The 15,835-nt window shown below is 43.6% G+C and overlaps 1 protein-coding gene across 4 annotated transcripts in view; it reads right to left on the bottom strand.

The window, feature by feature from the left end:
* Window positions 1-10,798: 10,798 nt before the first annotated feature.
* LCLAT1 (lysocardiolipin acyltransferase 1) overlaps window positions 10,799-15,835 on the bottom strand; it is a 194,601-nt gene continuing 189,564 nt past the window's right edge. For all 4 annotated transcript variants that reach the window (XM_010845281.1, XM_010845280.1, XM_010845283.1 and 1 more), the window contains one exon: window positions 10,799-12,880. In XM_010845281.1, coding sequence (XP_010843583.1) covers window positions 12,378-12,880 — 503 coding nt within the window. In that variant the 3' untranslated portion in view covers window positions 10,799-12,377. The remainder of the gene's footprint in view (window positions 12,881-15,835) is intronic.

The following is a 15,835-nucleotide window of genomic DNA, read 5'->3' as shown; positions in this document are numbered from 1 at the left end:
CTAACTTACAGAGCACAGGCAAACCTGCCAGGGCCCAGTCTGGGGTCCCCGTCTGTATTTAGCGCCATGAGTAGAGTCACGGGTGGCCTCAAGGCAGCCAGTCCCATGGCTCCTCAGGACCAGTGAGGGCATCGCCACAGCAGGGGCGGGCAGGGTGGAGCTGGCAGCTGCAGGCCTCTCTCCTCAGAATGACCTGGTTCCTCAAAGCCCCGTGTGCCTGGCATCTGGCTGCAGGCCCAAACTCACCTATCACTGGGCATGCACCCTCCAGGCAGCCTGTCCCCTTCCTCATCCACTTGCTGCTCTGAGGGCCCAACGGGGAAACTGAATCTGCCACTCGATCCCCTGCAAGGGTGGGTCACTCATGGTAACCTCCCGGTTCCAACAGAGGTCTTGCAGAATAAAGAGGTGAAGAAAGACGGACCCTCCCTTCAGCCTACCCGTGAGATGGAAATACCCCTATGGGCTATGGCCCTTTGTCATCTTACGGCAGTTTCTGACATAGCAGTGCTAGCTACCATCTGCAACGCCTCTTTCCCCGGGCAGCGGACTGAGGGTGGGTGCCCCTGCTCACCTACCACGTGTGGGGCCCCTCCAGCCCCGCCTGTGCCCAGACTTTGGCACCGGTAACAGTTTGTGCTTTGGGCAAGATGCCCTCTCTTGTTGACCCTCTTCATTTCTGTCTGGTTGGCTTCACACCTTGTAAACGGTTTGTGTTTTGCAGAGAAGGAAAGCTTGTGTGTGGGCAGGAGGGACAAAGAGTAAAGCCCCCTCATCTTTGCTCTGTCCTCTGTGCAGGGCCCCACAGGCAGTGAGAAGATAATAAATATTTACTGAATTAAATCAGCTCAAACTTCATCCAGAGCATCTCAGACCAAGGGGCTCATTTTACAGATGAGGGTGTGGGGACCCGGGGAGGGGACGCCCTCTGTGTGGGGCCTGAGAAGGGTGGACACACTGGACACTTGTTAGTATTGTCTGGGAACCTTGATGGCACCTGATGCTCAGCTGGCATCCTGACCGATTAAGTCAGAATTCTGGGGTGGGACCAGGTGGAGGTGTGAAAGCTCTGAAGATGATCCAGGTGATCTGGTTGGCAGGCCCTGGCCTCAGGGGTAGGTGAAGGCAGAGCCTATATGTGGAGACCAGACCAGAGAGGGTGCTGTCTGTGCCCCTACCGACCCCCAACAAGGAGGGGTATCTTTGGTGAGTTGAGTGGATGGAGAGAGCACTGGGCATTCCAACACATGCGCATCTTGTGTCTCTTGGCCCTGCCGAGAAACCTGCACTGCAGTTGGATGACCCAGGACAGGCTAAGGGGCAGCAAGGCATCCCAAGATGGTCCCGAGCCCAGGCTAGAGAGAAAGGGCCAAACTCAGAGTCCCGCTGTCCTGAGGGACGAGACAGGACCCCAGCCCTCCACGCCCAGCTTTCACCAGACGTCTGTGCCTTCTTGTCATCAGCAAGAGAGCTAAAACAAGTATGGATCCTAAAATCTCTCAAGGCAGCAATTTTGTTTACCATTTTCTTACTCCAAGGGCACACTTTAGAGAGACCAGAACAATGCAGGCTCTCCTACCATCAGGAGACACAGAGCCACCCATTTGGGGTCTGCGCAGTCGTTTTCTGCCCCAGACAGCACAGCACTGCATCAGGTTCTGCAAAAGATAAGACTTTTTAAAAATCATAATCACACACCATTTCACACCTAAAAATAATTCCTTAAGATCATTAAATATCCAGTTCGTGTAACTGACTATCTCATAGTTTATTTTTATGGTTTATTTACTCAAAAAAGGACCCAACAAGATTTACCCACTGCATTTGATTAATGTGACTCTGAAGTCATTTTTAGTCTATAGTTTTTATCAGTTATAAGCTGGATTACTTCTATTGAGAGAAATTTTCCTTCATCAAATACTTAGCTTGAGATACAATTTATGTAGGAAAGGAAGGTTAAATGCTAAATTCTTTTCCTCTAGATACCACTGTTCAGAGTAAATAATTAGTTATCCAGAATCCTCTAAATGTATCAATATGTGTTTTTATTTATTTTGAGCATCATTAACTCTGGGCTTTTTACCACACTTGACATCTTTCTCTGTATTTCAATTATTTCTCTTACTGATATTCAAACTGTCCCTCTTTGAGCCGCGGGAGCTTGTTTAAGTTGGCTCCTGAGTCTTTCGGTCCTGACATCAAAGGTTTTTCGGGTTTTGTTGTTGTTATTTTTAAGATTTTATTGAAATATAGTTGATTTACAATGTTGTGTTAATTTCTGCTCTACAGCAAAGTGATTCAGTTACACCTATATATATTCCTTTTCATATTCTTTTCCATTATGGTTTATCACAGAATATTGAGTACAGTTCCCTGTATTACACAGTAGGAACTTGTTCATCCATCGTATAGAGAGTAGTCTGCATCTGCTAATTCCAACCTCCCAGTCCTTTCCTCTCCTATCACCCCTTTGGCAACCACAAATCTGTTCTCTGTATAGTATCTCTGAGTGTGTTTCTGCTTCATAGACATGGTCATTTGTGCCATATTTTAGATGCCACATATAATATTATTTGATATCATATGGTATTTGTCTTTCTCTTTCTGACTTACTTTGCTTAGTATGATAATCTCTAGGTCAATGCATATTGCTTCAAATGGCATTATTTCATTCTTTTTTGTGGCTGAGTAATATTCCATTGTATGTGTGCACCACATCTTCTTTATCCATTCATCTGTCAATGGACATTTAGCTTGCTTCCTTGTCTTGGCTATTTTAAATAATGCTGCCATGAACATTGGGTGTATGTATCTTTTTGAATTATGACTTTCTCAGAATATATGCCCAGGAGTGGAATTGCTGGATCTACTTTTAGTTTTTATGAGGAATCTCCAAACTGTTTTCTGTAGTGGCTGTAACAAATTTATAGTACCATCAACAATGTAGGAGGGTTCCCTTTCCTCTACAACCTCTCCAGCATGGTACTTATAGACTCTTAAAATTGTATTTTGTTGTTTATCTTTGACTGCACTGGGTCTTTGTTGCACGCATGGGCTGCTCTCTAGCTGCGATGTGTGGCTTTCTTGCTGCGGTGGCCTTGGTTGTTGCAGAACACACGCTCTAGGGTGCACGGGCTTTAGTAGAGGCAGCTCAGGGCTCTGGAGACCATATAGATTCAGTTGTTGTGGTGCATGGGCTTAGCGGCCCTGTGGTATGTGGAATCTTCCTAGATCAGGGATCAAACCTGTGTCCCCTGCATTGGCAGGAAGGCCTCTAACCACTGGACCACCAGGCAAGTCCTAGACTTTTTGATAATGGTCATTCTGACTGGTGTGAGATGGTACCTCATTTTAGTTTTGATTTGAATTTCTCTAATAATTAGTGATGATGAGCCCTTTCTTATGTGCCTGTTGAGTCATCTGCATATCCTCTTTAGAGAAATGTCTATTTAAGTCTTCTGCTCATTTTGCTATTGGGTTGTTTGTTTTTGAGCTATATGAATTGTTTGTATGTTTTGGAGATTAAGCCCCAATCACTGACTTCAAAAGTCTTTGAAAACTTCCTTGCTTTTGAAATAGTATCTCAAGATGTCCAGGTTTACCTTCTACAGTCCTGGACCATTTGTCCAAGAATCTCTGGTTTGTTTGAATGGAAAATGATTTTCCATTATATGGAAACTAGGCTACTCGATGGTTGGCCATTATTTATGGCGTCTTCAATGGACAGGACAACCAAGTAGCTCTCTTCTGTTTCTGTTTCATTTTCAAGACCAAATACGTCATAAATTTATACTGATTATTTTCAGTTCAAATTTAGGATTATGGGGATTTTATTGAAACTTTTAAAATTCTATACTTATATATCTTTTACACTGAAGATCTTGGTTCTAGCAACATTATCATAATCACTTATATGCTTAAATTTAACAATAAATGCAATAATTTCAGAAAATAAACTGGTATTACTAACAAAATGAAGATAAAAACAAGTTTTTTAAAAATTCTTTTTGCCTTAAAATATATACTGTTAAGGATATATAATTAACTGAAACCGTTTCCACAAATTTGATATGTTAGGGTCATTTGTTTAATTTTCCTTTTTATTTTTAGAAATTGCTTTTTACGTTTTTCATTTAATTTTATTTAAAAACATTAAAAAAATTTTTTTTTTGGCCATGGTACACAGCATGCAGGATATTAGTTCTCCAAACAAAGATTAAACCTGGGCCACCAGAGTGAAAGTGCTGAGTCGTGGTTAGTTTTACAAAACTCTTATTTAGTTTTATAATTATACAAAACATTAACTTGGTTCCAAAGTCAAGCATATAGCATAAAATAAGGTACATACAAGAAATCTAGTTCTTATCCTAGTCCCATCCATCAAGCTCCTTCCCTTCCCCCATATATTACCATTTTACTTTTATAATTTCTGTTAAAATTATTTTGAATAAATTAGCTTTGAAATTAAGCATGTGTGTAGCCTCACCTTTTTTAATAAAAGATAGCATAACTATATACCTTGTTCTCTATCTTTCTTTTTTCACTTAACATAGTATTTTGGAGAAAAATTTCATATCAGTGCATGGAGCTGTGCATCATACCTCTGTACAGAACTCAATCATATAATTTTACCATGGTGTATTCAATCATTCCCTACTACGGACATTTAGCTTGTTGGTAGTACTTTATTCTTACTAATAGAGCTACAATGGAGAGTTTTGTGCATGCATCTTTTTTTTTTTTTTTGGTCAGTGCATTTTGGGGGATAGATCAATGCATAAGAATTATGTTAGATATTGGAAAATCCTTTATTTTCTTGGGCTCCAAAATCACTGCAGATGGTGACTGCAGCTATGAAATTAAAAGACGCTTGCTCCTTGGAAGAAAAGCTATGACAAACCTAGACAGCATATTAAAAAGCAGAGACAATACTTTGCTGACAAAGGTCCGTCTAGTCAAACCTATGGTTTTTCCAGTAGTCATGTGTGGGTGTAAGAGTTGGACCATAAAGAAGGCTGAGCACCAAAGAATTGATGCTTTTGAACTGTGGTGTTGGAGAAGACTCTTGAGAGTCCCTTGGACTGCAAGGAGATCCAACCAGTCCATCCTCAAGGAGATCAGTCTTGAATATTCATTGGAAGGACTGATGCTGAAGCTGAAGCTCCAATACTTTGGCCACCTGATGTGAAGAACTGACTCATTTGAAAAGACCCTGCTGCTGGGAAAGATTGAAGGCAGGAGGAGAAGGGTGCAACAGAATATGAGATGGCTGGATGGCATCACCAATTCAATGGACATGAGCTTGAGCAAGCTCTGGGAGTTGGTGATAGGGAAGCCTGGCGTGCTGCAGTCCATGGCGTCGCTAAGAGTCGGATATGACTGAGCGACTGAACTGATTGGAAAATTCTCCTCTATAGGTGTAGCTGGGTGGAGGTGAGATTAGTTGGACAAGACTCTTAAGGATGCACATTTAAAAAAATAATTTTATTTATTTATTTTTGGCTGTCTGGGTTTTTGTTGCTGTGTGGACTTTTCACTAGTGAGGCAAGCAGGGGCTACTCTTTGTTGCAATGCTTGGGCTGCTCATTGCGGGGGCTTCTCATGGGCCCTAGGGCACTTGGGCTTCAGTAGTTGTAGCACATGGGCTCACTAGTTGGGGTTCCCAGGCTCTAAAGCACAGACTCAACAGTTGTGGTGCATGGGATTAGTTGCTCCGTGGTGTGTGGGATCTTCTTGGACCGGGGATTGAACCCAAGTCTCCTGTATTGGCAGGAGGGTCCTATCCACTGAGCCACCAGGGATGTCCTCAGGATGCACATTTTGAGACAAGTTTCTGCTTTTAAGACTTTGGATGCTAATTTATTTTGGTAAATCATACCATCAATCAAAAATGATTTGATTCATGTAAAAAAAAAAAAGCTAATTATCTCCCAGAATTAGATGGGTTTGCATTTCAAATTTTTGTTTTTGTTATGTTAAATTTATAAAATTTTGCACCCAGCTTGAGTTTAGTTCAGGATCCTTTCTGAACGACTTCCAAGGAATCATTGTTTAGAATTTACTGTGCAAAAGGAATTGGTGAGATGCTGGGCTAAACACTGTTCAGGATAAGAGAAATATGAGACATTCTTATCTTGGCTTTCCAGAAGCTTATAATCCAGCTGAGGTGATAGGACTGAAAAATAACTATAACATAAGATAGTATGTAATACAGCTAAGCAAGATTTGCAGAGAAATATCACCACGAGAGGAGGACATTTCAAGCTAGCTTGATCAGGAAATGGTTCAGAGAAAAAGTGGGACTTGACTGAATTTGGGCTGTGAAGGAAGCACCTTTATGAGCGAAGGTGGGAAAAGGCAGGGGGCACGGGAGTTTTAGGCGAAGGTCCACATCTGGGGACAATCCTGGGCCCAAGGTTAGGCTGGGTTGGGAGGAACAGGGAGAGAGAGGTTGAGTCTGGGCTGCCTGACATCATTAGGAAGTCCCTGAGGGCAATGAGAAGTGGGGTTCCATGATTAACTAGCACCGTGGGGATATCAGCTGGGTCCTGTGGACAGACAAAGGCATCATCTCCTGGAGCAGGGAGAGCTGGTAGATGGTGCAGACTTGCCAGATTTAATGTAACAGGAATGAAGAGCTGCCCCTGAGGAGGAAGGCACACGTGGGGGTGATGACTTGACTGTCAGGGCAGGTGAGGGAGGGATGAGTGACATGGTGAGGTTCTGTGTCTGCAGTGCTGGGGGAAAGAGGACTGCATTGGCCAGTAGGGAGAGAGCTACACTTTCACCGATTTCCCATGGAAATGCTGTACATACTGTCTTAAGTCCAGGTGATCTGGGTGGAGGTCATGACTGAAGTCCTCAGTGGGGCCACTTGTTGATGAGGTTGTCCGTGTGCAACTCTGGAGAACCTGCGGGCTCCCCGGTGTCTCCTGGGGTGAGAGAGAAGGCGGCCGAGCTCCTGTGTGTCTCGCACAGTGCAGGGTCTGGGACTCTCACTGGAAGCCATGCCAATTTCCTCCTGACTCCACTGGGAGGTTTTTGAAGTTGCAGAGTTGAGGTGGACATCTGGCCATCCAGCATCATTTTTATCCTGTTCTCAATAGCAATCCTCTTAAAGTTTATCCCTCCCCAACACCTTGTCCCTGTGGTCCAAGGGGACACCCTCCAGACCTGGCTCTAGGAGGTGGTGAGTAATCCAGGGATGCAACCCACCTAATATTTCCAGGCAAGTGTGTGGTTCAGGAATACCATTGCAACCCAATTTAGAATTTGTGTTGAGCCACTGGGGAAGGGGTCTCTCTGGCTCTTTCCCCCTGGATTTGAACCTGAGAGGATGTAAGGCTGAGGTGACTGTGGGCATCAAGTCACCATGTGGCTCCTGGGAATGAAGTCAATACCAGCAAGAAAGCACAGGTTGTCTTTTAAGTATTTACTTTAAAACTGTTTTGGCATGAAGAGCGCACTGCCTGAGTGCAGGTTAGATTCTGTGACATCCTATGGCCTACTAGCTGGCATTTGAAGTACCTCATCAGAAACCTGCCCTTCACAGGGAGTTGCTGAAGCCCTTTATATAATTTATCAGTGAAATGAGTGATGTGGAAGCACATGGGTGACCAGAAAGACCCTGCTCTCCTCTCCCCTCTGTCTGATCAGATTATAGACATGCCGCCAGCCTGATGACTGCCGTCCTGGCAACCTGGCTCTTCTGGTCCTGCACACCCCTTTCCCAGAGAATGGTGATGGGAGCTCCCCTCAGAGTGAATCTTTCAAGCAGATGCTCATTGGAAGATCCGAAGACAGAGTGGGGCACTGCAGAGCTCAGGTTCTGCAGGGAAAGGAAATCATTTTCCTTCTCTCCTTCTGGGTTCTTGAAATATCAGACAGATTAACAAGAGGAGAATAATCAAAAACTGATTAGCATGTATCATCCCTCCTGTATTCATGGAGATACCCAGGGAAAACTGAGTAACTCCCTGAGGTGGCTTAGAATCCAGGCTGAAATACCACTTAATTGAAAGGGGAGAGTGAATGGTGATCAGGAAAGATGAATGGGACCTTGGAATGGATGGGGGTGGTGGGGGGTGGGGAGTATGGCCTTTTGTGACAAAGTGTGTGGGTGTGTTCTCTCCTCTCCTGTGACAAGTCAGTCAGTTTGATCAAACTGCCAGGGAGGGCATTTATGGAGACTGAGTTCCTTTCAGAGGATCTCTTTAGGTAGAAAAGGGGAGTTAGAGACAGCCCTTCCCTGTATTTGCTATTTTTCAAGTTCCTACAACTGAAAATAATCAACATACCAACGTGGTCTATTTGGGGTAGCATGCCCTGAGCTCCTATATGCCTATATTGGGGTGGGCATATTCTGCTACCCTTAAGTCCCACAACTTTTGTGTCCGTTGGCCAAGTATGTTTTTATGCACTTGTCAGGCTTTGGTAAAAGGTTTGTCTCCCTAGTTCCAGATTCCCTGACAGTGGAGGAGCAATGAGTAGAGTCCCACTTGCCTCTTACAGCTGCTGAGGTGGATATTTCCCATTGACCCCCATTCTTGTGGAATGACCACATTCCCTTCAGGCTGAACTGAGAGATGGAGGAAGAGAATGTTCTGAGGACATTCACTGAGCCCTGAATTCGGCTGTGGCCCCTGGACTTTTTCAAGAATGAAGGCATTATATCCCCTTTTTGCTCTGGCATTTTGTTTCAAACATCTGTGAAAGAGAGTCCTAACTGATCAGCTCTTCCCCAACAGGACACACAGTGAGCCTGTAACAACATGGCACCCAGTCAGTCATCCCTGTACGAAGAGAAGTCCAACACGCATGTAAACGCTTTGAATTCATTCCACTTTATTCTGGGATGGATACTAGAGACCACAACTCACAAACATACCAGTGAACATTGAAAACTAAGGCCATTCTGTGAGTTATTTTTAAAACCTAGTGTTTTGCACATAATGATCTTTTTTAAAAAAGTGAATTACCAAAACCAAGATTTCTCTTCTGAAATAAGAATATAAGGTCGGCACAAGACAACTTTAGGGCCATATCTAATCTGAAGCTCATCATGTGACAAGAGCATCTTTGTTTTCTACGACATAAATCACAGCCCTGAGGCAACCGCTGCCCTCAGCATCAAGTTCTCTTTTCCAGATGTCATCATAAAGTAGTACTGCCCACAGGGACCAGTGTTCTATAAACCATGTTTCTCCCAGTGAATAGCAAAGACACTTTTACCTAAGAGACACACTGCAGGATTCTTGGAACAGGAAAAAGAAAGGGACCTGTAACTAAGGCACTGAAAGCACATTATTTATATAAAGAAATGTAAACAATTTAATACCAACAGGCTCCCTCCATTAGTCTCTGTTATAAAAGTGCACAAGGGCAGCACGGCCAGGCGCTTGAAGTCCGGGTGAGATGGGAACGTCTCCCTAGAGTCTCGGCTGCCGACGGTCAACAACGTCTGACCTGGGGCTGTGGACGTAACTCATTTCAAAGTGACTCAAGAGGAAGCTGTGTTTTAGTAGCATGACAAACAAGGAGAGGATTTTACGAAGAGCTTTAAATTATGGGCTCTGACGTTTATTTTTCTTTCGGTCTTCCACCATGTTCTTCCCCTGAATTTTACAATTCCTTTGGCTTGTTTCATCAGAGAGGCCTGGTGGGAAAACTTGCAGCCTCATCAGTGCCCTTCCTTGTAGGTTCCTATTTTAAGTGTAATAAACCACACTCGCTGTATTGAAAACGTTTCCGAATGGGAACGATGTGACAAGTGGACACACAGCACTGTAAATATTTCAAACTCCACTGAGTTTACTTTTGATGGACTGAAAGGGCTTTAAGATGAAGGCGAGGGCCCATATGCAGCCAGACAAGGGGCTGCTGAGTCCAGAGTGAGGGTGGCAGGTGGGGAGGGGCTCCTTCCTGGGCCAAGCAGGACCGAAGCTGCATTAACCTCTACTTGACACTACTACTAATCTCTACTTGCTATCCGTTTTAGAGTCCAAACCATGGACCATATATTTCTTTAAAGAAGAGAAGAAAAAGTTGGGTAGGAAAACAAATAATTACAATTTTAAAAGAAGCCTTATTGCAACCCCCTCCCCGCCCCCACTAAAAAACACAAACAAAACACACCCTCCCAAACACACAGAAAAAACACCCCAAAAAGGCAACTTTTTTCTTTTTAAAGTTACCATTTCTAAGTCTTAGAGCAAGTACAATGTCTCAGTTTCTGGGCTTATGAGTTCGGGGCACTAAAAAAGGAGCTTGCATTTTATCATAAAATATGTTTGTATTTTTTTTAAGACCAAAAGAAATCATGTTTTAAAAAGGAAGAGTTCCCCCTTTACAGGTTTCAGAGGGTTAAAGAGGACCTGCCATTAAAGCCAGAGGAGCCATGAGAAGCTTGGAGGAAGGGTTAACCGCCTACATTACAAACACCTGTAGGGTAGAAAGTGCGGCCTCTCTCTCTCACCCAGGACAAAGGCAATCCTGATTGCTAAACTATTTCTTGTTTCCAAATATAGCCAGAAGAAGTCTGAGAAAGACCTAAATTAAAAACTTCTTTTACTGGGGGTTGGGAGAGGTTTAAAAAAACTAACCACCTTAAAAACCACTGAGGAGCTGGGTCTGGAGCAGATGTGGGTAGTAACAAATCAGAAGCCCCAGCAGTACTGAAAACAGCCTTGGGGGAGGAGTTAAATAGGCTGGGCCTTCCATAGAGGCGCTAGTTAGAACTCTCCAAGTGAGGGTGGTGTGCTGACAGAGGGCTGCTCAACCAGGACCTTCCAGAAGAGTCTGCCTGGTAAGTCCAGCTCACAGCGTGCTTGCCTTTCCTGGCGATGCCTGTGTCTGCTGTTCACTGGATGGAAATCACCGTCCAGCAAAATAAGACGTCATTAAGGAGAAAGCACTTGTGCCAAGAGTATACCAAGCTAGAAAGAGTGTTTGAGGCTGGTTCAAGGCAGGAATAAGCAGGCAGGTTTGCTTTACAGCACAAGACTTTTAATTGCCCCATCTTTTCTGCTACTCTGACCAGCATTCCCATTAGGACAAAATAAATAAATAAAATTTAAAAAGTAATTGCAAGGCTCCAGTGGAGTGGAAACCTCGACCACATGCTTTTTTTTTTTTTTTTTCTTTTGCCTCAGAAGGAGATTGGTACTGTTGGCTTGCTGGATTTTCCACTGACTCCAAACGACAGGAATATTTAGGAGAACAATTGGTTAAAAGTGGGCTTAAATTTTACTAGTGAAAGAGGAAGCCTGAGACTAAAAAAGAGATCCCTATCATTAAGAAAGGATTCATTTTTGTGACCATTTTGATTTTAATAAAATTTGTCAAGGCTACAAGGGTTGAATAATTTAGGTTAAACCATTACGGCCCTGTCTGCAAGTGTTTTTGTTTTTTCAGTGGCAGAGGTTAGACACATATGCACATGTAGAAAATACAATAACCTTCCTTTTTGTGGCAGGTTTTAAAGAAATATTTCAACCGAGACACAACTTCAAAAGTGAGTTTCTGACGGCAATACCAGACTGTTCTCAAAAAGGTAAGTGACTTTGATGTATACCATTGTTAATGCAGAAAAGCGACACCTGCCAACAAGCTGTAATGAAACAAGTGCTAAATATGCAAAGGTACACAGAAGTGAAGAACTAAATTGTTTGAACTCCGAGCTTTAAAAATTTAAACTAAGGGTTCTGAGTGGAGAGCCTGTGGTTGCTCCCTGAGACTCGTCTAGGTCTTATTTTCTGCGTGAGAAAAGGGCACCGGTGGTTTTCTGATGTCTCGGTCAGTGCAAGGCTAAATGCCAAGGTTTCATGAATAATGAAGGGCTTCCTATCAAAATGTTTGTTCGGCTTAAGGAGAAGGGGTTTCTGTCTTCTGGTCTTAAGGAAGGACGCGAGGGTTTGATTGGCATAGAAAGGGGTGCAGGGACAGCGCCGAGAGGGAGCTGGGAGGGAGGCCCCTCACCCACAGTCAAGTGCCAGCACTTGACCTGGGCTGGTGCTCAGGAGCGTCAGCTCTGCCTCTGGGGAATTTGTCAGGAAGCAGGACTGGACCTGTGAGATCTGTGTGTACCTTGCCTGCTAACAGCCTGATGATTGTTTACTAATACTCCGGCCTGCGATAATTTTGCCGCCATCGCTCCCTGCTACACAGTGTTGAAATTACATTCAGAGATTTAAAAAGAAAAAAAAAATCGTGTGTGTAGCAATATTGTTCCACAAAACTAAGTGCAAAATATCTTTAACAAATAATGACGGTTGTAAGAAATATTTGACACAGTCATGCAAAAATGCATCTCCATTTACAAAGGCTTAAAACATTTCTGAAATACGCCCTAGGCTTTTCCGCCCTGAACCTTAAACATCTTACTCATTTTTCTTTGCGTTTAAATGTGGCTGTTTGTGTAAGAGGCGGTAACATGCAAGTTCGAGGATCTCCAGTCCACCAAATATTCTCTCCTGCAGCACGAAGATGACAATGATGATGATAAAATACCACCGGACAAGACTGTACAGGTAGATGAACAGGCACATTGTGGGGCTGAACAGGGTCCAGTAGAGGATGGAGAGAAATTTGACCACCATGACCCTGAGCTCTGACTTGCAAGGAGGAACGACTGTCTGCCCCGTGAAGGAAAAATTCTTCTCCCCTTGATAGAAGGAGCGCAGCCTCTCTTCTTTCTCCTCCCACCGCTTGTGGCACCAGAGCTGGAGGTCCTCCTTCGACTCGGGGAGGGTGTTCACGGGGTACCGGTGGACGTGGAAGTGGATCTCCTTGGGAAAGTCCCCGAGGAGGAGGTGCTTCTCCGTCTGGGGAATGTTGTGAGGGTACGCCACCGTGATGTCATGGACGGCATCAAGGTTCTTACCTAGGTTTTGGAAAAGATAAAAATACAGATGGAGTAAAGATCCATCTGGACAACAATGCTGATTCACACTGAAGGCAGGGGAAAAAAAATCAGTACAGAGTGAACCAAGATGAACAAACAAGGGCTATAAATACCTGTGTTCCTGGGCTCTTGCGTCAATATTTACCAGTCACTTAGTTTTTTATCTGCTTGTTAATTACCACAAAGACCTTTAGAAAGAAATTATCTTTGTTCCTAGAAATAGGAATCTGCCATTCAAGAATTAAATAAATAAGCACCTTAAATTAGATTTGAGATAGGAATTAAAGAACACAGCTCTTCTCCACCAACAGGATTCACTGTTTAGAGATCTCCTATCAATAGACATCCTCTCTCCAAATAAAAAACTTTCTTACTTTTGACCCAACATCACTACAAAGGCTACTGGAAAGAAAAACTCCGTGTCAGAGTTGATACAGTGGTCAGACACACCTGAAAACTTCCATGACTTTTTAATTTCTAGAAATTAAAAAGTGTGAAGTCGAATTCAGAGACTGAATGAGATCCTGATTTAGTATGCCATCATCCTTTAAAATTTCATTGTTTAGATACTGTGGGGTTAAGTGTTTTCAGCAAAGTCATATGCCAGGTGTTGCAGATGGAGAAGTGAACCAAAAAATGCCAATCCCTAATTTCACTCCAGAGCTCACAGCAGAATCAGGGAGACGGGCAAGCAGAGTCTCCTAAAGGGGAGCCATGGCAGGTGAACCTCCCAGCAGAGAGCACTGGAGGGCTGAAGGCGTTCAGTGAAGGCCCTCACTGTCAACACTGAGAATGAGAACTCAAGCCTGTAGGTGACAGAGAAGCACCTTAAGTGGTAGAGAACCTCTTAAGGATTTTAAATAGACAAGGAACCAGAATGTTTCATCTGAGCAGGGGTTAGCTTGAGAGCAGTAACAAGAATAGTTTGGAGAGGACCAGGGGCAAAGAGGTTGGAAGAGTAGTTTGGTCATCACAAGGCAAGAAATGAAGAGGAGGTAGGGACTGAAGGAAGTGGCGTGTTAAAAAAAATCACAAGGAAGGACTGACCTGACAGAGTGCTCAACTGGAGGGGGTGGAATGAGCCCAGGTTTATTTCTGTTTGGGGTTCTTGAATGGACTGAGGGAAGAGGGAATCTCTGAGATTAGAAATGTGACCAGAGTGCCATCTTTAAAGAATCAAGAGGATCACCCATGGAATCCTGTAAGAGGCCCAGGAAGGTTAAGTTTTTGGCCCAAGGACACACAGCGTGTTGATGCATAATCTCTGAATGTTGCTTTCTTCCGTACCAAGTTATCTTCAGTGACAGACTTTTGATGTGAACTCTTGATTCATCACAGGACTCTATGATGTAGGCAAAATTAACCTGTGGTGGAAATCAGAACCGTAGTTGCCTGTGGGGGTGGGGACTGGTGGGAAGGGAGCATGAGGAAATTCTCGGGGGCGGGGGCAGAGACATTCTGTATCTTGATTAAGAGTTTGGATTCCATGAAATGGTACATTTAAGATCTGTGCAGTTTCACTCACTCCAAATTTTACCTCAGTCTTAAGAACAACAAAGATATGAAGCAAATTCCCCACCTTATATCACCATGTTTCCCCTTCCTCCTGAACCATTAGGTTGTGCTCAATTTCTCTGTAATGTTGGCAGTCAGTCTCCTCTCCTCTGTGATTTACTTTAGGGAAAGGACTGGGTTTCAATCTGGTTTCAGAACTGTCTTATAAAATACTCAGCCCTTAAGAGCTATGTCATAAGAAATGACAATACCCGTATCAACAAGGTTTACACTCAGAACTGGAGGGAAGTCCTTTCGGGACGCTGCACACTGTTTACCTGGCGGCAGAGGAGGCAATCAAAGGTTGGTGGAGGCAACTCCAGTGCACTCGTACCTGATGGCCTGGGGGAAAAAAGAGGCCAGGCCTGTTCGACTTCAGAGGAGGGAAATGGGTCCTGTGGTGAGAAACCACAGGAAGATGTTGTTTAACAGCTGTCAAGAGGTGATGTGTCCACTGTTAGAGAAAAGGCTGGTTGACTCCCACCTAGTGGGCTGTAGCAGGAACCTATCCACAGGAAGGAAGGCTGTCTGGTCAAGCATCCAAAGACCAATTCTCACTGGTACAGTGAGCACGATACATCCACTAAGATGGTAATATGTCTTACCTGTTAACCTCACCTGCATTACAAATTGATCAACCTTTTGTCAATTCAACATTAATCATGATTACCCTGCTCTGTATTGATCAAACTTTTCCTTGACAAGTGAGTTTAATGTTTTAGTGCCTCCTCTACCTGCAGACCTCAGAGCCTGTTCATCGATGCCCACCAACCAGAACCATACTCCATAATCCAATTTATTAACACAAATTGGTAGCAAAGTATATAGAATACATACTGTATAGTAGTAAGAAACTGAAGATGCCCCTTTCTGCATTCCTCTTAGCAATCTGTAGGGTAGGAGGTGTGTGTGTACATGCAGACAAGTGTCTGCTCAAAATACAGCAAGTTTGGGGACAGAGATGGTACCACTTACAGAAATGTTCTGTGAAAAAATTTCTAGATTTATTGTAGTGCAGAGCACGAGGGCTGTGGAGGCAGACTGCTTGGGTTCAAATCCTAGCTCTGCTTCATAGTAAGTGAATGAATTAATCTCTGTGGCTTATTTATTAGTTCCTAGATCTATAAATTACTTCATAGGGTTGTTGTGAGGAATAAATGAGATAAGTAAAAACACAAAACAGGATCTGATATGTAGTAAGCACTCAACAAATGTTAGCTGCTGTGGCTGTTACTGAATCATATCGTTAGCATGTTGGGCTCTAATGTGAATTTAGCTTTGAGTAAAAAGCAGAGACATTACTTTGTCAACAAAGGTCCATCTAGTCAAGGCTATGGTTTTTCCAGTGGTCAGGTATGGATGTGAGAGTTGGACTATAAA

The sequence above is a fragment of the Bison bison genome, unplaced genomic scaffold, assembly GCF_000754665.1.
Source record: "Bison bison bison isolate TAMUID 2011002044 unplaced genomic scaffold, Bison_UMD1.0 scf7180017864215, whole genome shotgun sequence".
Taxonomy (NCBI): Eukaryota; Metazoa; Chordata; class Mammalia; order Artiodactyla; family Bovidae; genus Bison; species Bison bison.
Note: the sequence above shows the minus strand (reverse complement) of the source record. Positions and strands in the feature narration are given on the sequence as shown.